General features: G+C 43.0%; 1 protein-coding gene across 6 annotated transcripts in view; it reads right to left on the reverse strand.

The window, feature by feature from the left end:
• The window catches only part of EYA1 (EYA transcriptional coactivator and phosphatase 1), a 372,680-nt gene extending 346,825 nt beyond the window's left edge, over positions 1 to 25,855 (reverse strand). For 4 of the 6 annotated variants that reach the window (XM_008255649.4, XM_008255648.4, XM_017341393.3 and 1 more), the window contains exons 1-2: positions 25,102 to 25,233; positions 10,781 to 10,885 (exon numbers count right to left, since the gene is read on the reverse strand). In XM_008255649.4, coding sequence (XP_008253871.1) covers positions 10,781 to 10,813 — 33 coding nt within the window. In that variant the 5' untranslated portion in view covers positions 10,814 to 10,885; positions 25,102 to 25,233. Of the gene's footprint in view, positions 1 to 10,780; positions 10,886 to 25,101; positions 25,234 to 25,434 lie in introns of those variants that run through there. The other 2 variants (XM_017341392.3, XM_070075166.1) reach the window with 2 other exon arrangements.
• Between the last annotated feature and the right edge of the window lie 842 nt (positions 25,856 to 26,697).

Raw genomic sequence — 26,697 nt, forward strand, 5'->3', positions numbered from 1 at the left:
GACTATGATTTATTTGCAAAAAGCACATGAAATTTTTGCTATGGGATTGTTAACATATTTTGCCCTCTACTTTCATGAACTCATGTGCATGGGCTAAATTAACCTATATTATTCATTTCTTTTAAAATCCTTTTTCCCATGAAAGAATATGCAAAGTGAACCTCATCCTCTGCTCAAATTCTCAGAAATTTTCAATGAATGGAGTTCTAGTAATTGAGAATTCATTGGCGTGTTCCGTGTCTTCAGCATGCTCTATCCTTGCAAAACCTGACAGAGCAAGAAAAGCTCTGAGCCTGATTCTGGTCTGTTTCCAAAGCTGCTTGGTTCCCCGGAGCTATGTGAGGCTAAAGCTGCCAAAGAGCACTTGTGACGATTTCTCTCTGTTTACAAAACCTGCACTCCAGGCAATTGTACTTACTCATTCACTCAACCAAAACATTTTGCACATCTACAATGTGCAAAATAGAGAGGCCTAAGTGACATAAGGAGGGTAGATGTTCCTCTCTCATGCTCTCTGCCTTCAAACCACGCACAGTCTAGAAAAGAAACAGACTTTTAAATCAGGGTGGACAAGACACGATGGAATAAATCATATGCTCATTAGCAACTCAAAGCAGTCATGTGTGAAAAAAGGTCCTGTTTGGGAGGGGCATGCAGGATAAAGAAATTAAGATCTGATTGTACCAGATTACCAAAAGATTACTGATTCTGGGGCTGACACTGAGGCACAGTGGGTAAAGCCTCTGCCTACAACACTGGCATCACATATGGGCACCGGTTCAAGTCCTGGCTGTTGCACTTCCAAACCAGTTCCTTGCTAATGCATCCTGGAAAGAAGCAGTAGAAGGGCCAAGTCCTTAGGCTCCTGTATCCACTTGGGAGTCCCGGAAGAAGCTCCTGGCTTCAGCCTGGCCAAGCCCTAGCTGTTGCAGCCATTTGGGGAGTGAACCAGTGGATATAAGACTTCTCTCTTTTCTCTCTCTCTCTCTTGTTCTTGCTCTCTGTCTCTCCTTCTCTCTTTGTAACTGTGCTTTTCAAATAAATAAAATAAATATTTAAAAAAAAAGGTTACTGATTCTGTATGAACCATAATAGGAGAAAGTTTTATTGATTATATTATTAATTATACTTATATAAGCACATATATGTATATAAATTAATGATATTATATATAACATATACAAGCATACTTCTAAAAATCTGTGCAAGATAGAATTAAAAAGATAAATTTATTTTGGTGCAAATAAAACTTGACACACATCCAATAGTTCTTTCATAACATGCATTTCCCATGCATGTTTTGGTTTTGGTTTGTTTAAAGTTTGACTGGGGCTGGATGGCTCACTCACGTGGTTGTCGCAGAAGGTTTCAGTTCCTGGCCACATGGGCCTCACCACAGTGCTGCCTGACTGTCCCCACAACAAGGCAGCTGGCGTCCCCCACAGTGAGTGATCCAACAGCCAGTCAGGAGGAAGCTACTGTGGCTCCTAGGACCTAATATCCACAGTAGCACGCTGTCGCTGCTGCCAGGACTTCTGCAGGCCAGAAGTGAGTCACGAAGTCCAGACCACATTCAAGAGGAGGGGTAATCTCTAGGGGTTCCAACCAGAGGCTGTCCCTGAAGGGAGGGCCATCAAAGAACCAGTGAATATGTATATTTCACATTTTCAGAAACACATTCTGGAAGTGGGGTACAACCTGAGGAAATACTTCCTTATTGATATTCTGGGCATCTTTTCAAGTTAATCATAGGAACATTGTACATTATATTACTTATAAATAAAATTTTAGAGGTATAGAAATGTGGACATCAAAGACTTTCTTACATTAATGCCAGTGCAAAGACATACTATGACACCAGACATTTAGCACAGTGGTTAACACATCAGCATCCCACATCTGAGGGCCTGGGTTTGATTCTTGCCTTCAGATTCTAATTCCAGCTTCCTGCTAATACAGACCTTAGAGGCAGCAGGTGATGGCTCAAGTAACTGGATCCCTGTTACCAACATGGGAGATGTGTATTTTGTTTCTGGCCCTTGTATTTGGTCCTTTGGCAGCCCTAGCTTTTTGTATATACGTCTCTCTGTCTTTCAAATAAAATAAATAAATATTTTTAAAAGATAGACCATGAGCTCTACAAATAATATTCATTGGCTTAAGGATGAAGAAAGTTCCAAGAAAAAAGACAAGTAGGATTTAGTAATGTAGACCTGTATCACACGGGGTCCAAATGTCATCCTGTAACTGTGAAATTGGATCATCAAAGCAAGTGCTAGAACTCATACTGATGCTGGTCCTCCTTCCTGTCCCTTGGTGGTCACCACATATTCATTTTGTCATAAAAAGACTTTATTAACTTCAATTACTCACTCAATATGAGTATCAGTAAAATCAGGCTGAGTTAGACTTGGAAGAGTTTGGGACTAGTGTGGTGATACAGTAGGCTGGGTCTCTGTCTGTAGTGCTGGCATCACATATGGGTGCCAGTTTGTGTCCCGGCTGCTCCTGTTCTGACCCAGATCTCTGCCAGTGGCCTGGGAAAGCAGTAGAAGATGGCCTAAATGCTTAGGCCCCTGCCACCATCGTTGGAGACCCAGCAGAAGCTCCTGGCTCCTCGCTGCAGATTTGCCCAGCTCTGGCCATTGCGGCCATTTGGAGAGTGAACCAGCAGACAGAAGACCTTTTTCTCTGTTTGTAGCTCTACCTCTCAAATAAATAAATGGAATCTTTAAAAAAGAAAAAAAAATCGGGAGATATCTTTTCCCAAATTCTACATTTTATAAATGAAGAAAATGAGGGCCAGAGAAAGGAAACAAGTCAAATCCAAGATAAAAAGACTGGCCTGATGTGGACAAAATTAAAAATCCCAAAGGCAGGTGGAGAGCGCAATTGTAGGTCACGTTACCTGCACAAGCTAACAAGACAAGGCATGGATCCTCATTTTATCTGCTCGCATTAGCAATGTCCTGGGACTCTATTCTATGTATCCATGGCAACCTTCACACCACAACTGCACAGTTGCATCTCTGTGATAGCAACCTCCTGGCTTGCAAAGTCTATCACAGCTCCTATCTATTTCTCTACGGAAAAGGTTTATTGTATTACCGCTACCTCAGAATGGCTTCTTTTGTCTTTTTAATATTTTACATTGAGGCAGCAGAGATCATCCATCTGCTGGTTTATTCCTTGAATGTCCACAACAGCCAGAGCTGGGCCAGGTCAGAGCCAGCCGCTGGGAACTTAATCTGGCTCTCCCAAATGTTTGGCAGAGACCCAGGTTCTTGAGCCATCATCTGCTGCCTGCCAAGGTGCATGTTAGCAGGAAGATGGACTTGGAAGACAAAGGGCCTGAACTCAAAGCAGGCACTCTGATATGGAATACAGGTACCCCAAGAGGACCCTTAACTGCTGTGCCAAACAGGCCCCCACCAACAGTGGCTTTCTGATTATATATACATTTGTGATAATTACCATCATCTCTCACAGGTATTTAAATGCCCTCCTCCCCCGACTACACTGCCCGCTGAAAATCAAACCAGTGTGAGCTTTTATTGAGAAAGAAAGACCCATGGGTGATCAGTGCTAACCACTCATTTACACAGGTTCACAGTTATCTGAGCTCTCAGACCCTGCACACGAAGAGTCCCAGATCAGAAACAGGCAACAGGCCATGAGTGAATGGTCAGAGCCCTCTTTCCTGTCTTTCCAGCATCAGTCTCAAGCGATTTTCATCTTTGTCACACTCCATTTGTGCTGTGCACATGGACGCAGTGAGCTACACCACAACACAAGATGCTGGCCTGCTCAGATAAACAAGCACTTACCGAATGCGTGGAGAGGGCCTAACATTGTGTTTGGCCCTAGAAATACAAGCATGTCACTGTCCTGGCTCTGGAGTAATTTTCCTGTCCAGGTTTAATTTTTTACCTAAAAATACCCAACGGTTAATACCACCTGGTGTCCCGTTTGATGTTTGACCATCCATCTCTTCCAAACTCTCAGTCCACCTACCAACCCCGGGCTCTTTAACAGCTTGGCCTGCTCACATGAGAAATTTTGCCTAATTCCTTCCATCATGGTCTAACATCCAAAGCCACAACCTTAACTTAACCCTCTGAAGGGATGTCCATTACCATCTAAATGGGAGCTAGGACCTCATGCACCTAAGCAAGTATGTTTTAATTAAGCAGTAGCTGGTGATTGTGAAGCAGTGACTATGTGCTTGCCTGGAATAGCACACTGTATGCCAGACAACATTCTAAGCACTCTCACATGTACAACCCTTTCAGACTTCACAACAACCCCATGAATTAAGTTATCATTATCCCCAGTTTACAAAGAAAATGGCCCAGGGCAGGCACCCATATTTCCCCTGTGTGGTACAGCAAGTGAACATCGCAGTGCAGATTGGAACTCAAGGAACTGGGCTCCAGAATGTGTGCTCTTACTCACTATGTATCTTTCACATGGTGCTTCTAATAGCACAACTGTGCAAGGATTGTACTAATGTCCCTACTTCATAAATGAGGAAGAGCTGACACTTAGAGAGGTTTGCCCTGAGCATCGAGCAAAGACTGAACTCTGTCTGACTCAAAATCTTCTGCCCTGGCCGGCGCTGCGGCTCACTAGGCTAATCCTCCGCGTTGTGGCGCCGGCACACCGGGTTCTAGTCCCGGTCGGGGCGCCGGATTCTGTCCCAGTTGCCCATCTTCCAGGCCAGCTCTCTGCTGTGGCCAGGGAGTGCAGTGGAGGATGGCCCAAGACCTTGGGCTCTGCACGCCATGGGAGACCAGGATAAGCACCTGGCTTCTGCCATCGGATCAGCGCGGTGTGCCAGCCGCAGCGCACCAGCCGCGGCGGCCATTGGAGGGTGAACCAATGGCAAAGGAAGACCTTTCTCTCTCTCTTTCTCTCTCTCTCTCTCACTGTCCAATCTGCCTGTCAAAAAAAAAAAATCTTCCACCCTTTCCAAAAAGATGAACCCCAGGGCTTGGTACAGGTGGCTGTATATATTGCTTTGCAACTTACAAAGTGTCATTTTCTTTGTTTGAAAGGTAGAGAGACAGAGAGAGAAGCAGAGAGAGATCTTCCACTAAGAAGGGGTCATTGGGATGGGTCCTACTCCAACATGACTAGTGTCCTTATAAGAAGAGAGGAGAGACACAGACTTAAGAGGGGGATACAGGGTGTCATGGGACAATGTAGGCCGAGACGGAAGTGCTGCAGCTTCAGTCTAAGCAAAGTCATGCGTTGCCAGCATCCACCAGAGATAGGAAGAGACACAGAAGGATCAACTCCCAGATTCAGAGGCAGCACGGCCGGACTGACACCTCAGTCTTGGACTAACCAGCTTCCAGAACCACAAGAATACATTTGTGTGTGTGTGTGTGTGTGTGCATGTGTGTGTTAAGATTTATTTTATTTACTTGAGAGGCAAAGCGGCAGAATGAGAGGGAGAAACAGAGGGAGAAAGAGCTCTTCTATCTGCTGGTTCATTCATCAGCACAGGCTTTTAACATAGTGGTTAAGATCCCACTTCCCTGATCATAATACCTGGGTTTGACTCCTGGCTCCTGCTCCTGACTGCCAATGCAGACCTGAGAGGCAGCAGGAGATGGCTCAAATAGTTGGACCATATGGGAGACCCAGACTGAGTTCCCAACTCCTGGCTTCAGCCTGCCATCCCTGGAAACTTGGGGACTTAAAAAATGGATGAAATGGATGAAGACCCTTCTCTTTTTCTGTCTCCCTCTCCCTCTTTCTTCCTTTCAAATAAAGTTAGATAGATAAATTGTCAAAAAATCTCACATATAAAATATCTCATTCATGGGGAAGTTGAATACATAAAACTGATTTAATTTATAATTCCTCAGTCCGAAACACATGTGCCTAGGACTTGCGTAACTACTTTTATTAATTTTCTGTGCTCCTACTAACAAGATAGATATTTAATTTTTTCCATTTTGGATTAAAGGCACCTTTATTTCCAGAATTTTCAAGTATAGGCATAAAGCACATACACATTTTAAGAGTTTTCTTGCAAAATGCAACATCTCAGCAAAAGCTGCTGTTAGCATTTCCAATTTACCATAATTTAAAAGAGATCCAAGAAGGAGAGTTATGAGAACACATGGAGCCTTACAGTATAATTATTCTAAAAAGACATAGTATACCCTTATCAGAAATAATTGAAATCTAAGTAAGTTGCCTGTCAGAGTCCGTGAGGCCTAATTCCTGTCCTCTCTCCCTGCGACTGCCAACATCATGACTAAGCATGTGTATTGCTGTTGTCTAGAATACCTGGCACATGTGTGATGATTCCATTTTTAAATTTTTATTATAGACTTGCAGGTGCTCAGTTAATGTTTTTATCCATGCTCACATTTTTCTAGAGAGGTTTCCAAGAAAAAGTGCACCAGGGGACAGCTGTTTGGCACAGGAGTTGAGACACTGCATGGAGTGTCTGAGTTTGAGTTCTGGTTCCACTTCTGATTCCAGCTTCTGCTAATGTGTCCCCTGAGGGGGCAGCAGATCATGGCTCAAGTACTTGGGTCCCTGCCACCCACAGAGGAGACCTGGACTGAGATCGGGGGATCCTGGCTTTGGCCTGGCCGACTCCTGGTTCTTCAAGCATCTGGGGAGTAAACCAGTGGATAGATCTTCCTTCCTGCCTGCCTGCCTGCCTTCCTCTCTTTCTCTCCCTCCCCCCCCCCCCCGCCTGTCAAGTAAAATGAGACTAAATAAATACAAATGTTTTAAAAAGTACATTAGAGTTATATTGGACTTTTCAATTTTGAAGAACTTTTAATGACATGATCCCAGTTGACCTACAAAATTGTGATTCCAAACAAGAGAAAGCGAGCATTATCATCTCTATCTTATAGACTGAGACTGATGCTTAAAAATCCTCCTCAGGCCAAACAGCCAGTACTGGGTAAAACCAGGTCTTCAGACTTCGAATCTATGCTGTAGTTTTTAAGATACAAAGCTGCTTACCTAATTCAGACATGAGGTTGGGTTACTGCATGGTGGGTTTTTAACTGCAAGCCTCCCAGCTTCATCAGGAAGATGTAATAATTTATTATTTTAATTTGTTTGTTTTTCCAAAGAGCTGGTAGGTGCTTTTTTTATTTTGCCATAATTTCCATAATTTCTCTCTAGAAATCCTCAAGGATGCAGTCAGAACTCAGTTCTTTGATGTTCCTGTTTCAGAAGAATTTACCCATGATGGGGACAGCACCCACGGTGCCTGTGTTCTGATTCTATGGTGCTGTTGAGAGAGGATGGGGCTGTGCTCATTTGAACCAGAAATCCTTGAGGGCAGAGTAGTGGCCAGAATTAGGACAGAAATTATGCGGAGTCCCCAGCCGTCTTCCTCTCCATCACATTTTCAAGAGGCAAACAGAGAAGTATATAGAAGAGACAAAATCACATGAGTTACTTCCTTTCTCTAGATGCAAGAGTCACATAGCTGAACACTGTAGAACAAGAGACATAAACTTTCCGATGTAACATTTTTACTCAGTGCTGCATCTACAGAGAAACAAAATAAGAAAATCCTTTACCTAACTCATGGTCCCTCATCACATGCAGACACACTCAGCCATCTTACAGGGATACCACACTTTTTAAGGTGAACATCATTAGCCATTTCCCCTCCCTCAATTGTTAGGAACCATTCTAAAATGTTAGCTCCAGGTCTCTCAATGTACAAGAGGAGCACCAAAAGCAAGCGTGAATGAGCCCTTGTCTAAGGACCCCCACACTGCCATCCTCATGTCCACTAGGACAGGGAAGCTGCTGTTGGCTGCTCCCACTGATAGAGCGCCCAGGAATCCCCAGCTGTCAGGAGGTGAAGTGACCCCTGGCAGCACTCCTGTTAGCCTCCTGCCCAGCTCTCTTTAATCTCTATGTACAGAATGGAGACAGAACTATCAAGACTTGGGATAGGGGCATTGTTTATGAAGGCAAAGGACAGTCCTAATATTGTAGTGACAGTTGCACAAGCATTACAAATGTATTTTGTAACCTGGTGCTATACACCAAACCTTCTAAGAAAGCTTTAAAAAAAGATATATACATATATATACACATATATAATATGGATATATATAGCTATAGATAGATAGATAGATAGATAGAGATACAGAGATATAGATAGATAGTCATTCTGATGAGAAAACCAAAAGTTCCATTCTTATCAGGAATATGGCTATGGAATAAAATATTAAAGTCTTCCCAGAGGAGGCACAATCTAGAATGCTCAATAGTAGGTGTAACACCGTGAGCAAAGTGCTAAATGGTGGGAGGAAATGAGAATATGGGAAATTATGCTGGAAAAGACATTAATTAGGTTATACAGATTTTACAAATGCAAAAATCCAGGTTCCTGGAGAAGTGATTATAATATATTTAATGTTTTTTAAAACATGTATACAGTGCATACTATTGCCCAATTTAAAAAGAGCAATCTACAGAGAGACACAAAAGCTCTGATGAACCTCCCAGACATAATGTAAATGAAAGAAGCCAGACACAACAGAGAACATAATGTGTGAGGATTCGACGGACATCATCTTTGGGAACAAAGTGATCAAAGGCAGAAGCAACTGGAACGGCGGCCTTCGACAGGGCTGAGGAAGGCATTGTGAGCCAGTGAGTAGGGAGGAACAGAAGAACACTATGCGGGGAGATGGAAAGGTTCCCATCCCTCCATGGGATAGGGTATAGGTTACACAGGTTAACTCATTTGCCAAAACGGGACTGGTAAGATTTGTGCATATCAATGCAAGTAACTTTTATCTCAAAAAACTGAAAACAAAAATCAATCTTACAGTGTGGTGAGGCAGAAACAAGGGTGCAGGGGGTACAATAACTCTGAGGTTTCCTCTGAACACATCCGAGACCTTTAGTAAGAGACACTTTTGAAAGACGGATGTCTGGAGCTACTGGTCCAGGACTTCCTTTTTCAATCCTTTCTTTTCCTCAGTAAGCTTCCCATTTTCAATCAGGTCCTCTTCCTATCGTGAGCCTCTCCTCCCATCTTTCCAAGAGTAAGGGGAAACTTGAGAGCCCCAGGAAGCCAGCCCCAGGAGCCCACCCAAGGCCTCTCTCCACACTGGGCCTCTAAGAGCCCGCCTGTCATTCGTGGTTGAGCAGGCAGGAGCCAAATTGCCAGGAAACGGCTTCCCCAATCAGTGTCACACAGCAGTTTGCCCTTGAGAAATATCCCTCCCTGGTCTGTCCATCTGAGATAGCCAAATACCTTTTAAGAACAAAACTGCTTCATTCTCACGAAAGAAAAGAACAACAACAAAATACACAGTAGACTGCCCTCTGAACACATCTTTTTGTCAGGATAGCTCAAATTCTCTTACTCTCTGTATGTTTTTCATGTATTTTTTAAAGTTGCTTTCAAATTAGAATTCATAAACCATGAAATAGCAAACAAAATAGTATCAGCAGCACTTCTTTGCAGAAAACTGTTAAATTCATTGATGACTCTCCAACATGTCAACTTGCTTCCATCTAAGGAGCAAAGTGATATAAAAGGTGGTTGTAAGTAGTGAGTTATTCGTGTTTATTTTTCATTGATTTTATATGCACTACAAATGTATTTTAACATGATAATATCAAATACCACAGACTCAAAACTGGAGTTTAAACAAACTAACAAACTCAATGGGTTAAGGAGGCATTTCCTATTTTCCTATTTAGGGTAAAAGCTACACCACACAAACGCTTTGTGTGAATTACCTAGCAAGATGACTTTGAAGATCCATCAAATATACACTGTAATTCCATATAGGATGACTGCAAAACTACCTTGATTGCACTTGACCATCTGTTATTAAAATCCTCGTCCATTAGCAGTTGCTGCTTATTGCATAACACCAACAGATCTTGTAAAACACACTCACAGAGACCACAACAGCATTACTAAAGATCACACTTCAAGTTTGCAATAATTCCATTGTGAACAGAGTTGAGCTTTGAAACCACACTTCTAGAACCATCATGTCTGACCAGAGAACTTAAAAGGCAAACTCAACATGCCTCCCCAAATATTGCTACGGATGTTTTCCCAGGAGATGACTTTAGCTTCTTAATGTGCGTCCTGAAAATTAAAATTCATTGAATTATTCAAGTTCTAAATGACTCAAAGTTTATTTGTAAGATTACCTCTAATTGAGAATATTCATGTATGAGCCAAAGTTTGCTTTCCTCCAAATATGAACCTGAAGAAGATGTCTGAACCCTTTCTCTCTGCTCACAAGATAACTGAAATATAACCAAAGGCTCTCTTGATTTAAAGTGGAGTCATGAGCTCATCAAGCTGTGAAACATCTACACCAAACATACATTTTCAAGATTCACATGCACCTACAAATATATTTTTGTAAAACCAACACACATAAAACAATCCAAAGTGTAGACATTAATTTCAAACTTTTTGAGACAAATATATGTTTTCCCTGAGGCAAAGTAAAATGTAAGCCTTAAAATTATGTTATGCATATTGGTGTAATTACCTAATACCAAAGGCTGGCTTTTTCCTGTCTGACTCTACTCTTGATAACTGATACCTCTAAGAAAAAGATATAAATTAGGTTAGGCTGATGAAATAGTGAACTACTTAATTCATAACTTTCAAAATCATTAAAAATCGGTATAGAGCTTTTGAGAAATTTCCAGACACTCAGGTTACAACACAAATAGTCATTACAATTTTAAAAGTAATAACTCTTTCCTTAGGACTGACATTCTGTTTACTTACAGACTGTCCATTTATCCCCCGGGGGTCTTCCATTGAAGACTTCTTCTGAATTATAGATGGGCTATTAGCTACACACTTCTTCAAAGGCTCCCAACACCCCTGCACCTGTGAGGAACAGCGCATCAAGCAGCCGTATTAATTGCGTAGCATGAAATTAGGAGCTGATCTTGACATCTGCAGCTTGCCATTGACTAGCATGTATACACAAGTCAAGAACACTTACCTTCAGTGAATGAATCTTTAAAATAAATATTATGGGCTCACTGTTTATCACAATTTACATGAGCCAAATGTGGCCAAATTATAGCTCAGTTGTGCCTGCTGTCAGCAGCTGCAGCCCAAGGTGGGGGGCGAAGAAGAAGGATTGGGGCGGGGAGGGGGGTTCTAAAGACCTTTCTACACACATTGCTTTTGAGCCAACAGTACACGAACTCTTTTTCCCCCCAAATAACTCTTCTTTTTCTTTTTGAATTTAGTTTTCCATGCTATCTATCAATGTCAATTGTACCACAATGCAAAGAGGAAACACGAACAAAGAAATATGATTGTAGTCTGGGCAAGGATGAAAGAGAAAAAGCTAAGGTTGAGTGTTTCACCCCCAGGGCACGGATATTATTATACTATTTCTTAGCAAGACTGCATTAGGTCACAGTTTCACGGTTGATCAATTCTGCATCTTCAGACTCAACACCTTCAGGAAGAAGGGGTTTGGTGGATGTTTCAAAACATAAAAAATAAGTATGATATCTTGAAACGTATTCTACATGTAACCATCTTCAAAAAAAATATAGCCATCCAGCTGCCCTTCTGAATTTTCTAACTTCCAGAATTAATTTTAACACTCATGCTCAAATGAAGAAGCCAAAGGCACTACTTGGGCTTCACAACTGAGAAATTACTTTACATACATGTCTTATATAAGCCCAAATGCAGAGGTTTCATGTACACACACAAAAAAAGAGAAAAAAAGTCATGAGCTTAGTTTTACTAATATTAAGCAACAGATAACTTGAGTAGTTTAACCTCAGAGTCATTTTTTAAGGTACTTCAATGTTTGCATGCCAACATGATAGGAAAACCAGTGTAGCAGAAATCAAGAGACCTGAATTCAGGTTCTAATGCTGCCACACAGCTGAATCATATCAGGAAAATAATGGAGACTGTGCACCTCAGGTTTTTCATCTGTGAAATGGGATATTTCAGCTATGTGCTATCTTACTGCATTTTATTTTATACAGATATTTTTATTATGTAATTTAATGTGCATATGCATTTATATACATAACTTTCAGATAAAATAGTCTGAGTATAGTCCCTTTGAGAACTAATTTTGAAATATGGAAAAAATTCTGTTTTGCTCACAATGATCAATGCTGCAGAAAATAGGCCTTACCCACTGTCAAAACAGATGTGATGCTTCTTGGACAATATAAGACTCATAAGTAACAATATTCTTAAAATCTGGAGAATCTTTATTAAAATATCATTTTGTAATGTTAAGAAGAAGCAATTACATAATTTCAAGTTATGAATAAATAAGCATTGTATGGGTATATTTACAGTCTGTTAAACCAAGAAAACACATGATAGCGTTCTATTCTGAATTGTACAAAATTTTAGAACTGAATATTAAAATTCACCAGTATTGCTTTTAGAAGATTCCGTGCACAATTAGGGAAGAGCTATTATAGAATAAAATACATTTTTTCTGTTGCTTTAGTTCATCTCAGGAGGAACATTAACTTCTCCAGGAACTCCGTGGGATTTTAAAATGATGGTAATAATCCTGCCTTACATTGGTAAAAGTCATCACAGTTTACCAAACGCGTTGACAGAAGTTGCCCACAGTGCACATGTATACGGTAAGACAAAGTCCACTCTCATACCTCACAGAGGGGAGCAGGCCTAAGACAAAGCCCCCTCTGACTTCTCATAACCTCCCATCCTCTCCATACCTGTCCTGAGAACACGTTTCAATCAAAATCTGTATATTTGATCTTCCAGGATTATTTCCCATGTGTTTCTTTTCCATATTTCCATACTGAACTTACTGAACAGTTTAAGGTATTAAGAATGGTCAAGTTACATGAGCATGAAAGGTATTTCATTTGTAATTTTATTTCTGCTGAAGATGAAACCATTCTGCACTAAATATCATGTTTGTTATTGTTTCCTGGACTGAGAAAGAAAGGACTGAGATTATAGAGAAGTCAAAGCAGTCAGTATTCATCTACTTCAGGTAGATATTTCCAGTAAAAAAAGACTACCACTCAAAAATCTAAAATTCACAGAGAGTCATGGACTTTATTTACAAATCCTCTACTGCTTGCTAAATCAGCATAGTTGTTTCCAGATTTCTACATGTCAATCCAAACCATGAAATATATGACATGACTGGGTCTACTGATACTTAGAAGCCTGGCCCCGGTAAACCCTTAATTCCCTTGCAGGACTTGATCTTTCATAGTTTATAAATAAGCCTGCCTCCATTATAGCACTTATCTAGTGGGACTGCAATTACTTCTCTACCTCTCTCACCCACTCTGTAGCTTCATGAGTGCTGTTTTGGTCTGCTCACATATGGCCCTCATTAAATATTTTAAATAAATAATTGAATTAACAAATGGATGGGTATTGTTAATAGATTAAAAAATTTTAAGATTTATTAATTTATTTGAAAGGCAGAGTTAGAGAGAAGAAGAGAAAGGGAGTGATCAATCTTCCATCTGCTGGTTCATGCCCCAAATGGCTGCACCAACCAAGGCTGGGCCAGGACTGAACCACAAGCCAAGAGCTTCTTCTGGGTCTCCTGCATGGCTATAGGGGTCCAAGCACTTGGACGATCCTCTGCTGCTTTTCCAATAAAGCTGGATTGGAAGTGGAGCAGCCGGGACTTGAACCTGTGCCCACATGGCTTTAACTTGCTGATATTCAAAAGCATTTTTCAGATTTCTGGTCCTGGATGTGAGTTTCATGTAACCTAAGAAATAGGCTCAAGTAAAAATAGGTTACTTGATTGTTGTCTATCTATCCACCTCTGCTGACATATATAGAGGACAGCTCTTCATAAAACTGTACAGGCCTACATACAAGCATGTTTAGAAGTATAGCTAGAGGTAAAGTGCTAAGATAATTGTTTAAGCACAGGGACAGTTTCTAGAAAAGGAATAGAAAAATGTCCAAGGAGGCTACTTGAGGTATGGGTAGGGTAACAGGGGAGGGCTCAGTACTCACTACTGGAAAGATCAATGGGATAAGGTTTATTTTGGAGTACCAGAGGCAGAGACCTGATGACACAGGTGCCCCCACAGATCGAAGTGCTGTATGTCCAGTGGCTGCTACCCATTCCCAGGCCATCTCCAATAAGCACTCTGCCAGTGCAGGAACTGAGATAATTACCCATGTGTGCATTAATCTAAAATGGCAAAATCCTTTACCCACTCCCGAGTCAACAATGACAGCACCTGGAAGAAGAAGGTGCCCCCTGGAGTTGTACACAATGGAAGCCCACCCTTCTCCTGGTCACTGAAGGTCCTTTTAGAAAGAGACAAGGGACTGAGGTTCTGCCTGTGAAATCCAAGATGGCGGGTCAGTTAGCTACTCTGAGCATAGAGGAAAAGTCTGGAAGCTTTTCCTCAAATGTATTTATCACCTCCGCAGCTGAACAAACGTGAAGAAATAGCTACACAGCAGCAGACTGTGCTGAAATATAACCAGACTCCATAATTTTTAGATGCCTGCAGCCACCTGAGAGTATACCCCCAAGAGCAGACAGTGGCAAGCAGTCCCTTTCAAGGGCACTACAGCCCACAAGACACAGGGTCTCCCCAGTGGCAGTTGGTGGAGCCCCTTATTTGCATCCATAGTCCCAGGTCATTTGCCACCCTGCACACCTGCTGCTGCGCAGGACCAGGCAAGTGGCAAAAGGAACATCAGGGGGCTTCCCAGACAAGCAATAAGTAAGGAGCAAGGGAACCCTTTGAAATGATATTGTCAAACCTGGGGGTAATATGCCTTCTTAAATCCTTATCCTTAAAGTCACCTACCTAGGGAAATAGGAGAGGAGACCTCACTCATGGTCTTTGCTGGCCAAGGAGGTGCTTTAGGAAGCAAGGTTCTGTACTGTCGATGAGAAGTAAACTTTGTTAGGTGGGCAAAACCTCACACAGGATGCATGGAAGCTTTAGGACCTTTCTTACATTTGCCACTTGTCGGGGGTAGGGTGGGAAGGAGTTGAAATTAGGATACTCAATAGAAATTAGGACCTCAATAGACATTTTTCAAAAGAGGAAATCCAAATGGCCAACAGGCACATGAAAAAATGTTCAAGGTCATTAGCAATCAGGGAAATGCAAATCAAAACCACAATGAGGTTTCACCTCACCCCGGTTAGAATGGCTCACATGCAGAAATCTACCAACAACAGATGCTGGCGAGGATGTGGGGAAAAAGGGACACTAACCCACTGTTGGTGGGAATGCAAGCTGGTCAAGCCACTATGGAAGTCAGTCTGGAGATTCCTCAGAAACCTGAAGATAACCCTACCATTCGACCCAGCCATCCCACTCCTTGGAATTTACCCAAAGGAATTTAAATTGGCAAATAAAAAAGAGGTCTGCACCCTAATGTTTATTGCAGCTCAATTCACAATAGCTAAGACCTGGAACCAACCTAAATGCCCATCAACGATAGACTGGATAAAGAAATTATGGGATATGTACTCTTTAGAATACTATACCGCAGTAAGAAACAACGAAATCCAGTCATTTGCAACAAAATGGAGGAATCTGGAACACATCATGCTGAGTGAAATAAGCCAGTCCCAAAGGGACAAATACCATATGTTCTCCCTGATCGGTGACGACTGACTGAACACCAAGAGGGAAACCTGTTGGAGTGAGGTGGACACTATGGGAAATGGTGGCTTGATCAGCATAGCCCTGACTGTTAATGAACAACTTAATACATTATCCCTCTTAGTAGTTTTTTTATCTGTTCTACTTAATATGACTGGTTTAGATCTGTAATTGATGCACAGTTATTCTTAAGTGTTGAAAATTAACTGAAATGTGATCCCTGTTGAACATGGTGGTGGGAATGGGAGAGGGAAGAGATGTATAATTTGGGACATGCTCAGGCTGACTTGCCCCAAGTGGTGGAGTTGGAAGCATACCAGGGGATTCCAATTCAATCCCATCGAGGTGGCATGTACCAATGCCATCTCACTGTTCAAGGTGATCAGTTTCAGTTCACAGTTGGTCATGGTGAAGGGACTGGGAGTCAAAGGGAGCACATAGACAAGTCTAGTACCTGCTAACGCTAACTGATGGAGTAAATAAAGGGGAGAGTGATCCAACATGGGAAGTGAGATACTCAGCAGACTCATAGAATGGCAGATGTCCTAAATAGCACTCTGGCCTCAGAATCAGCCCTAAAAGCATTCGGAGCTGGCTGAAAAGCTCATGAGAGTATTTCAGGCATGGAAAGCCAAGATACTCTGGCAAAAGATCTCTGCGAGTGAGATCCCAGTGGAAAGAACAGGTCATCAAAGAAGGAGGTACCTTTCTCTGAAGGGAGGAGAGAACCTCCACTTTGACTATGACCTTGTCTAAACAAGATAAGAGTCGGAGAACTCAGAGGGCTTCCATAGCCTTGGAAACTCATGACTGGAGCATAGGGAGATTACTGATGCCATAGACAGGAGTGTCAATTGGTAAAGTCAACAACAGGAGTCACTGTGCACTTACTCCTCATGTAGGATCTCTATCCTTAATGTGCTGTACATTGAGATTTAATGCTATAACGAGTACTCAAACAATATATTTCACTTTGTGTTTCTATGGGGGTGCAAACTGTTGAAATCCTTACTTAATGCATACTAAACTGATCCTCTGTAAAAAAAAAAAAAAAGAAAGAAAGAAATTTTCAATTCCCAACTTGACTCTCACTGGGATTAAACATGACAATAGGTCTGCTCTGATTTCATCATCATTTAAAAAAAATCATCTATTATTTTTCACTTTATGTTTCTGTGTGGGAGCAAACTGTTGAAATCCATACTTAATGTATACTAAGCTGATCTTCTGTATATTAAGATAATCGAAAATGAATCTTGATGTGAATGGAAGGGGAGAGGGAGTGGGAAAGGGGAGGGTTGTGGGTGGGAGGGACGGTATGGGGGGGAAGCCATTGTAATCCATAAGTCGTACTTTGGAAAATTATATGCATTAAATAAAAGTTTAAAAAAAAAAAAAAAAGAAATTAGGATACACACCTGGCAAATACACACTGGCAAATAAATGCTGGGTTTAGGTGCTAGTACAACAGAGTCCACCAAAAATATCAAACTGAGACCACAATCTGACAAAAATTTGTAAGCATGCAAACCACCCCCACCAAGGCCCAGCGGCATTATGAAATTGGGCCCCTGGTAATGACATTATAATTATACTGAGAGAGCTCAGTGATGCATACTTGGAAGTGAAAGTTTATGCTCCATTGCAACCAATACACCCATTAATTTTCACAATACAGAATGGCTTTAAATACCAAAACTTTAAAGAATGTGAGACAAAACATGTATTCTGTGTGTTCCCACTATAATTTAAACTCTTCCTGAGCTGCCAATCTTTCTCTCAAATTCTCCAGTCTTTGTTACTTAATATTAAGAGTTGAACTTGCCAGCGCCGTGGCTCACTTGGCTAATTCTCCGCCTGCGGCGCCAGCACCCCGGATTCTAGTCCTGGTTGGGGTGCCAGATTCTGTCCCTGTTGTCCCTCTTCCATTCCAGCTCTCTGCTGTGGCCTGGGAAGGCAGTGGAGGATAGCCCAAGTGCTTAGGCCTTGCACCCGTATGGGAGACCTGGCTTCCAGTCAGCACAGCACGCCGGCCACAGCGGCCATTTGGGGAGTGAACCAATGGAAAAAGAAGACCTTTCTCTCTCTCTCTAACTCTGCCTGTCAAAAAAAAAAAAAAAAAAAGAGTTGAACTTAAACTTTACCAATTTCAGTAAAACTTATATCCACCATTCACTTAATATTCCTTTGCTACCACCACCTAAAGCCAGGCAGTTGCTAAAATAAACACCACAACCTGATCTTACATGCAAACATCATTTTTGTTTTGTTTCAGCTCCAGCACATCACAAATATCCTGGCTATCTTCAGAACAAAAGATTTGAGAAGTTGGAATGAGGCTGCAGACTGCAAAGGCATGAAACAGATCATGAAAGGATCATCAGCCAAGCCACTGGGCCAGACTTTCTAGATTGAGGAAAAATAGGTGGAGCTGGGTGTGTGGGGTAGGAGGGTGGAGAGCAGTAACATGATTGGGAAGAAAATATTTTGTTTTATTTTACACATCATATGTATTTTATTTTTCCCGCTGATTTTGAAAAGCAGGTTATGTTTTAGATGACACATTCATCATCTTTAATGAACCAGATACCCATCAGGCACTGATCACAACTTGAGGTTCCTTGGATGCCTGCAAGCATATTTTCATTACAACACACCATCTCTTTACTCTTTTCCTTCTCCCCAAGTGTTGAATTTTCTAACATTCCTCAGAAACAGAAGGAAACTAAAGATTGAACCTGGCTTTATAGAGAAGAAAAGGGCTATTCTAAAATAGGTCCCCAGAAGACTATAAGCCAAGATTGAATAAACGTATCAAATCAAGGGGGCCTCTAAGAAAATTTACCAACAGAAGCCTGCTGTGCAATGAACCACTGGATAAAAGACCTCCAGAGGCCTACTCAACTCACCATTCTGTGGCTCCAGATGCCACAAGGTGCCGTGTCTGGCACTTCATCTTTGCCTTCCTCTCCTTCCTAAGAAATCTGGTCATATCAAGGGAAACAGAGATTCAGTGTGCTCAAGTGAGGCAGACGTACAAACCACTCACTGGTCTCTCACACAGGGAGGAGCACATCCTCACCACTGAAACCTCTCATGAAAACCAACTTGATTTCTACATTGGTGAAAGTCTTCTACATCTGTAGATGTGGTTTCTATGGAAATCAATGTCTACACTAATTTTCTTTTCATAGATTTCCTACTCATTTACTGGAACTACTGGTTTAAAGGTCTTAGGGTGAAGTCTGACTATTCTTTATGGAACTTTTAAATAAATATGACCAGATTTTTACTTCCACCATCTTCATCTTGCCTCTAACTTGAAATGAAGAACAGAAAGCAACTAGACACTCAGAGGAGCTGACATTCACAAGGAAAAGGATGCTGTGTTTATTTGGTAACTAAAGTTGAGTTCAAACTACATGTTCAAGAAAGAACATTAGACCTAGAAATTATCTTAAATAGGCACTTATTTCTTAATGATATTAAGAAAACTCTGAAATGCTGACTGACTGTGATTGACGGCACACGCAGGAGGGACTTGTAAATCGTTTATGTGATGAGAAAGCTAAATCACACATGATCAACCTCCAAAGTTCCACTAGGTTGGGATACTCACTCTGCAGCACCTACTGAAATTACAGCATTGCTAGTCCTCGTCAAAGATGTTTATATCCAACATATCATAGAAATATTTTCATCACCCAAGAAGACTATAGTTTTAGTTTTAAAATATGCTCCAAAACAACAGGTGGCAAACAAAACTGGCTCTACTCAGTGGTTATCATCATTGTTGCCCAAATCAAGTAACAGCACCTAAATGAGGAATTGCCTTAATTTAATCAAAAGGAAATGACAAAACATGAAATATCTATTCTTTTGTATAGAAAGAACTATCACCAAACAAAAGCACTTCAAAATATAAAAAATATATCACAAAATCCTTAAGATATTAGAAGTACACCACACTACAGGGGTGGCCATTTAGCCCAATGGACACAATATTCATGACCCATATGGGAGTTCCTGTTTGATACATTGGTCTGACTCCTGACTCCAGCTTTTTGTTAACGCAGACCCTGGGAGGCAGCAAAGATGGCTCAAATGACTGGGTTCCTGCCAATCACCTGGATTGAGTTACTGGCTTCCAGCTTTAGCCCTGGGCCCAATCCCAGCTATCTTGAGCGTTTAGGGAGAGAATCAGTGGATGAGAGCCCTCTCTATCTCTTTCCTTCTGCCAGGAAGGAAGGGAGGAAGGGAGAGTGAGGTGAGAAAGCAGAGAGAGAGAGAGAGAAAGAGAGAGAGAGAGAGAGAGAGAGAGAGAATACCGCAGAACTCGTCCATGATGCAAAGCAGAACAGTGTCACCTGGAGCTGGGGAAAGGTGTTGATGGACTGACTGCAGAGAGGCACGAGGAAAGTTCTGGGGATATGGAAAGTGTTCCATGCCTCAAGAGTGGCGGTTGCACAGTGTTCATGATTGTCAAAGGTCATTGAGCTATATAGTTAATAAAGCTGATCTATAAAAATACATATGCTGGGGAAAGGTACTGTGATACAGCAGGTCAAACTGCCACTTGGGATGCTCACATCTCATATTGGAATGCTGGTTGGAGTTCTGATTGCTCCACTTCCAATCCAGCTCACTTTACTGCTAATATGCCTGGGAAGCAGCAGATGATGGCTCGAGTACTTGAATATCTGCCACCCACCTTTGAGATATAGATGGAGTTCTTGGATCCTTGCATCAGCCTGGCTGAGCCCTGCCTATTGCAACCATCTGTGAGCATGAACCAGCAGGTGGCAGATCTCTCTCTCTCTCTCTCTCTCTCTTTCTTCCTTCCTTTCTCTCAAATAAATAAATTAATAATTAAAAAAGACCTGAATATGCCACAAGTTACATTTCCTGTAAATTAGCAACCTTCGACCTTTTTTCCACTGCTGTTGAGGAAATAACAAAGTGTATTAGTGATGACTGCCTTCTTCATTGGGCACAGAAACTAATCCTGGCCCTGCCAAACCATCTTGACCTCAGTGATAATCTTTGCTTAGATCTTCATTCACCAGCACTCCTCCCTCTCTAATGCATTTATCCCTGCATGCATAAATGACATGGATTTAACCACTTCCATGTTTGTTTAGGTGTAGAAGTGAAGAAGGGGCTGGAAATCATACCCTTGATTTAAGAGGTAAGGATAGCTGGCGCCGTGGCTCACTACGCTCATCCTCTGCTTTGCAGTGCCGGCACACTGGGTTCTAGTCCTCGTCAGGGCACCGGATTCTGTCCCGGTTGCCCCTCTTCCAGGCCAGCTCTCTGCTGTGGCCAGGGAGTGCAGTGGAGGATGGCCCAAGTACTTGGGCCCTGCACCCCATGGGAGACCAGGATAAGTACCTGGCTCCTGCCATCGGATCAGCGCGGTGTGCCGGCCGCGGCGGCCATTGGAGGGTGAACCAACAGCAAAGGAAGACCTTTCTCTCTGTCCCTCTCTCTCACTGTCCACTCTGCCTGTCAAAAATTAAATAAATAAATAAAATAAAAGAGGTAAGGATAAGAAAAAAAATATTTTTAATAGTAAATTTCAACTGATGTATCAATAATTGACACAATCTTATGGGTTTCTTTCTTTCTTTTTTTTTTTTTTTAAATGACTTAAACCAGAATGGTGTTTTGGCTTTCAGTAATATGCTGGGTTGAATTCATAAAGCACCTGGTCTGTGCTTGGCCCACAGTAAGTTCAGCTGGCAAGAATCAAAATGCAGTTTTATTAATAAAAATAAGATGAAAGCATATTTGTTGCTCAGATTCTTACAACATTTCTTTACCATTTACTGCTAAAATTCAAAGCAATTCCAACCACGGATACAGGCATAGCTTTCAATGTCTGGCTCATTAGGTAATGCATTGAGTTCAGGGAACACAAGTTCAGCATCAGACCTTAAAATTAATGTACATTACATGTATCAGTGCAGGAGGGACAAGAGAATAAATGCCTCCCTGTTCTGCTCCAACACCGCACCCCATACCACTGACAATCACAACTTAAGTTTAGCAAGGCGATTTCCTCATTTCCTGGATGCTGACTCTTAGTTTTAGTAGCTTTTTGACCAGAGTCAGGATTCCCTGATGGAATAAGACTGCAGGACTGCAGGCTCCGAGGCCAAAAACCCAAAAATAAAAAAGACACTAATGGAGAAAGCATTAAGCTGTCAGAAAAGAGGCACTGACTCAGGGTTTCTTTGAATTTCACTCTTTCCTTAAAACCAAAGAACAACTTACATCAGAGCAAAGTTAGAAAGGCTTAAGAAACCTGTCTGCCCTCAATTCCATGAGAAAATAGTCAGTGGGAGGCAGAAGGAACATGATGGAAATATCCATGCTGTGGGGATGCCACAAGAACACAAGTCACAGAACCCAGGGTTCCATCTAGGCCAGGGAGCCGCTGCAACATCCTTGGCAAATAGCCAAGCTGCTTCTGTGTGAGCACTTCTAGGGACAGAAATTCACCAGCTTGTCAGCCTATCTGAGTCAGAGATGGAAGGCTTACTCTTTAGGATGTTTTTGCTCATACGGCACTGAAGTGGACTCATCCAGCTCTCTTCTCCAGTGTCCATCTTTCTTCTGCATCAACAGAAACTCATTTCAACATCATCTTATACTAAATAGCTCTTGAAATATATGAAGATTACAATGCTATCCCCTGAAGGTTCTCCTCTCTAGAAGCCACACTTGATTTCACATCTTTTTCCAGTGAGTTTCTTAACTTCATTTAAAAAAAAAAAATATATATATATATATATATTTGAGAGGCAGAGGGAAAGAAACAGACTTCCATCCACTGGCTCACTCCTCAAATGCTCATAACAGCTCTACCTGGGGCCCAAGCAGGAAGAGTACACAATTTTGTCCAGGTCTCCAATGTGCATTGAAAGGACCCAATCACTTAAGTTAACTGCCGCCTCCCAGGGACTGTATTAGTAGGAAGCTGGAACCAGAAACCACTGGAGCTGAACCCAGGCACTACAATATGGGATGTGAGTATCTTAATTGCTAGACCGAAAGTCTGCCCCCTTAACTTTCTTATCATCCAACAGTGAACATAGCTGGTGGTCAAGGGCCTCTGGTTCTGAATATCACTCTTGCTTACTGAGTTTGGAAATGCTTAAATTCTTTTGTAAGTGACCTGTTTTCAAGTCATCATTTCTCTTTTGTATGTTTGAGGAACTGATTCAACCCTTTGAAATTCTCACCTTGTTTTTTTTTTTTCTTGCCTATCAAGTTCGTCATGATTCTGCAATGACTGAAATAGCCATTTGTTTTATATAATATGCCAGCCCAAAAACCATTACTTTAACTTTCTTCTTTCAAGTCACTAACATTATCTTGAAGGAGAAGGAGCTGAAAACAGAGCCAGTCCTGATGAGTCAGTCCAATGGTAGAGAAAAAGACTACTGAGGGTTTGAGTTAAGAGGATAGGGATTTGAGTCTGTAACTCTGGCATTTGGCAACTCAATCTTGAACAAATTTATCATCTCGCACCTGTTTTCTTCATCAGTACAATGGCATTAACACTATCTAATAGGATGCAGAACATGTGCAATGTGTTCTACATGTAGTACCTGCTCAAAAATGTGTGCCAATGGATGATAAACATTACTGAGGGTGGAAAGTCTTAAACTTATCATGCAACATAGTGAATTGTCTCTAATTTTCACATACAACAATTATTAGCTAGATCAGGTAAGTCAATCACTTATGGGCAATTAGGCACTATTAGAATCTGCATCTCAGGTTACTAAGATAATAATTAGTGAAGCAATATTGTTATTGTTAACACTTCCTCTCTTTAATTACCTTTTGTAAACATCTTGACTATTTTAGATTTGTTTCATAGTTGGTTTTTTTTTTTTTTTTTTTGTAACCTACCTAGATAGAACTTTCCAGGGCCTTCGCCTGTTCCAATGGTGAACCAGATCAGACTGCTCTCTCCTAAGCACAGAATGGGCCTATTATGGTCTGATTTGGTCTGAACTCCAAGTCTTCATTTTTAAGATTTTATTTATTTACTTACTTATTTGGGAGGGAGGGGGAGGGAGAGGAGAGGGAGAGAGAGAGAGAGATCCTATCCATCTACCAGTTCACTCCTCAAATGCATGAAACAGCCAGACCCAAGCCAAGAGCCATGAACTCAAGTCTCCCATGTGGTTGGCAGGGACCCAATTACTTGAGCCATCACTGCTGGCTTCCCAGGGTCCACATTATAGAGAAGCTGGAATCAGAACCTGCAGATGGGAATCCAACACAGGCACTCTGATCTTGTACCCAGGTGTCCCAACCGGCGTCTTAACCACCAGGCCAAGCACCTGCACCCTCCTAGTCCTTTCATCTGGCGCTTGCTTCCACCCCAGCACATCAGTCTGTATTCTGCCTCTCCTGCCCCCCTGCAGCTACATTCCAGATGCCCCTGGTGACAACAGCTCTCTGCTTGGTGGCTACTTCTTCCACTCAGACTCCCACAGAGCCTCCCAAATTCATCCAGGGTTCTGCCCCAGGAAGCCTTGCACGCCTGGTTTTCACACCAGGTCCCAGTTGTCTGTTAGACTGCTTCATGTAACAAGAAGCCTGGTCCACTGCACATTCTCCACAGCCTGAATGAGTGAGCCAGAGTCAGGGCCACAGGACACACCAAGTCCTGGGTGTCGGAACAGGATGAAAGAACGCTTTCATCAGCCTACAGGGACATCCTGCTCCTCCATCACCCCAGCTGGGATCTGCTGCGCTGAGCAGACACTTTCTGCTTATTCCTCCGGACGTGGACGTGTCACCACGACGGGTGATGATTTAAGTCCTTCTCCCTCCTGCATTATTTCCCTTGAGACAATTTACCTAGCCAGCATCATTCAGTTTGGCTCCTAGAACAAAAAATGTGGGATGGGCCCTAATTAACGTATGGCTAATTAATTATTATTTCCTCTCACTCACCTCCAAACCTCATGAAACGTATTGCAGAGAATCCTGTTTATTTTCCTTGCCTTCCTAATTATTCATGGCAATAATCATTCCTCCCCATTTGCCCCTTCCGATGTATCTGCCACTTCATTTAACCGGCCTCTTTGATTTGGACCAATCAACCCACTTTTTGGCAAAAGCAAGGAACTACTACTCAAGGCCAGAAAGCGCTAAAAATAAAAGTCTGCTTGCCCCCACTGTCCCCCAACTGTTTGTCATCACTGGAGCTTCGAGAGCAAGCACATGTCCAAGATAGCAATCTCATCAAACAAGGACGACACCCCCTCCCCTCAGTCCCCCGACGTCCCGATCAGTCACCACCTCCCCGAAGGAAAACAAACCGGCCCAGACACGTAGCTCCTTTTGCAGCGCCCTAGCACGGCCAGGCAAGGGGCCACCGCTGGCCCGAGGTGCGTCCCCCAGCGCCGCCACCGCGCCCTTCCAGGTGTCTCCGCGTACCTGGCAGCGGTGCGTCGGCCGGCAAGGCCGCCCGTCGAGGCGGCGCAGGCGGCTCTAGCTCTGGGGTCCGGCCTCGCGGCGACTGCGCCCCAGTCTGCGGCTCCCCGGGCGCGGATCGCCACGCTCCTCGCCCCGGGTGGGGCGGCAGGCGCCGCCTCGGAGCCCCGGGGTCCGATTGTGTTTCACAACATCTGCCGGTCACCGTGACCCAACTGCAGGCCGAGCGCGCAGAGCGGCGGGGCAGGGGAGCGAGCGCGGCCGCCGCGGTGCGACGGTGGAGAGAGGGCGCGAGGGGAGGGTGGCCGGCGACTGGGGTCCGGCGGCTGGACTTACTCGTGGCACAACTTCGGCGACACGGGGCTGAGGAACCGGTTCTTCCAAAAGCAAACCGAAAATGGTAACGGAGAGGCCAGGGCAGCGCTAAGAGGGGCTCTGGCTCGGTGGATAGGGCAAAAACCCCGCTCCAGCTTCCAGAAATTCGAGCCACTGGTGGCTTTTTTCTTTCTTTCCTTTTGAATCGCGCCTGTGCCTCCCTCCTGGTCTATAAGCGCCCTTCCCGCGGCTCTGAGTGCGCAGCTACACCAGGGCCGGCACTGGCGCGGGGAGCTTTCTTCCCAGCACCCCTCGATCTTCCCAGCACCCGCCCCCACCACAGCCCCTACTGTGGGCCCCGACTCCCTTAAGCGCCTGGGGCCCCAGCCCAGGCCTGTTGCCCGCGCCGTGAGGGTGTCTCGGACGCCTAGAACCCCGCAGCGTTTTCTAAATGAGAGGCCTCAGAGCCAGGAGGGGATTGGGGGGGAGGGGCGGGGAGGGGTTCTTTGTTCCCTAGGGGGTGCTAGGTGTTCAAGGGGTGGTCCAGAAGAAAAGGGTGGGGGGGAATGACATGGGGATTTGGTGGAGGAAGTAGGCTCTGCAGTCGGCCTGAAATTTATTAAATAATTTTAGAAATAGTCTTAAAGGCACATGCCCTTAGCTGCTGCTTACAAATAGGGAAACTGAGGCAAAAATGGCACGTGGAACCACAAAGTCATGCCTGTACTTAATTCGCACTCCAAGCTCCTTATCTTTTCTGCTAACCTTTTTGCCTCTCTTGGCTTCAGGGACCCCTGGGGTCTCTGTAACCACACAGGTCCTCTGCATCTGTACTTAATGGGGATGAGAGAGTCTTGATTGAGTTTGTAAAGTGCATCAGCTTTCTTCAGGCCAGGCCCAGTTGTCTGCAGAAACTGCCTCCTACTTGATTAAGGAATCCAATCACAGGCATGAAAAATAAGCAAATGCTGGGATGATTTGCTCTTACAAGGACTCTTTCTCAGTGTGCATCAAAAGATTGGCTCTTCTCTTCCTCCAATAAAATCCCTTCCCCACCCCCTCTCGGTTATTCACGTCACATGAAATAATGTAAGCAAAGGAGCCTTGGAAAGCGTGAAGCTTGGCGTGAATGCAGGTATTCTTGTACACACTCTTTCAAAATCTGAATTCACATGCATTACTGTTGTTTTTATCAGTCAGAGTATCTGTTGACTTGTGCTGGATACCATGAAGTTAGAACAATGAGACCTAATCCTTCACTTTCAAAGACCCAAGATTATAGAT

The sequence above is a fragment of the Oryctolagus cuniculus genome, chromosome 6, assembly GCF_964237555.1.
Source record: "Oryctolagus cuniculus chromosome 6, mOryCun1.1, whole genome shotgun sequence".
NCBI lineage: Eukaryota > Metazoa > Chordata > Mammalia > Lagomorpha > Leporidae > Oryctolagus > Oryctolagus cuniculus.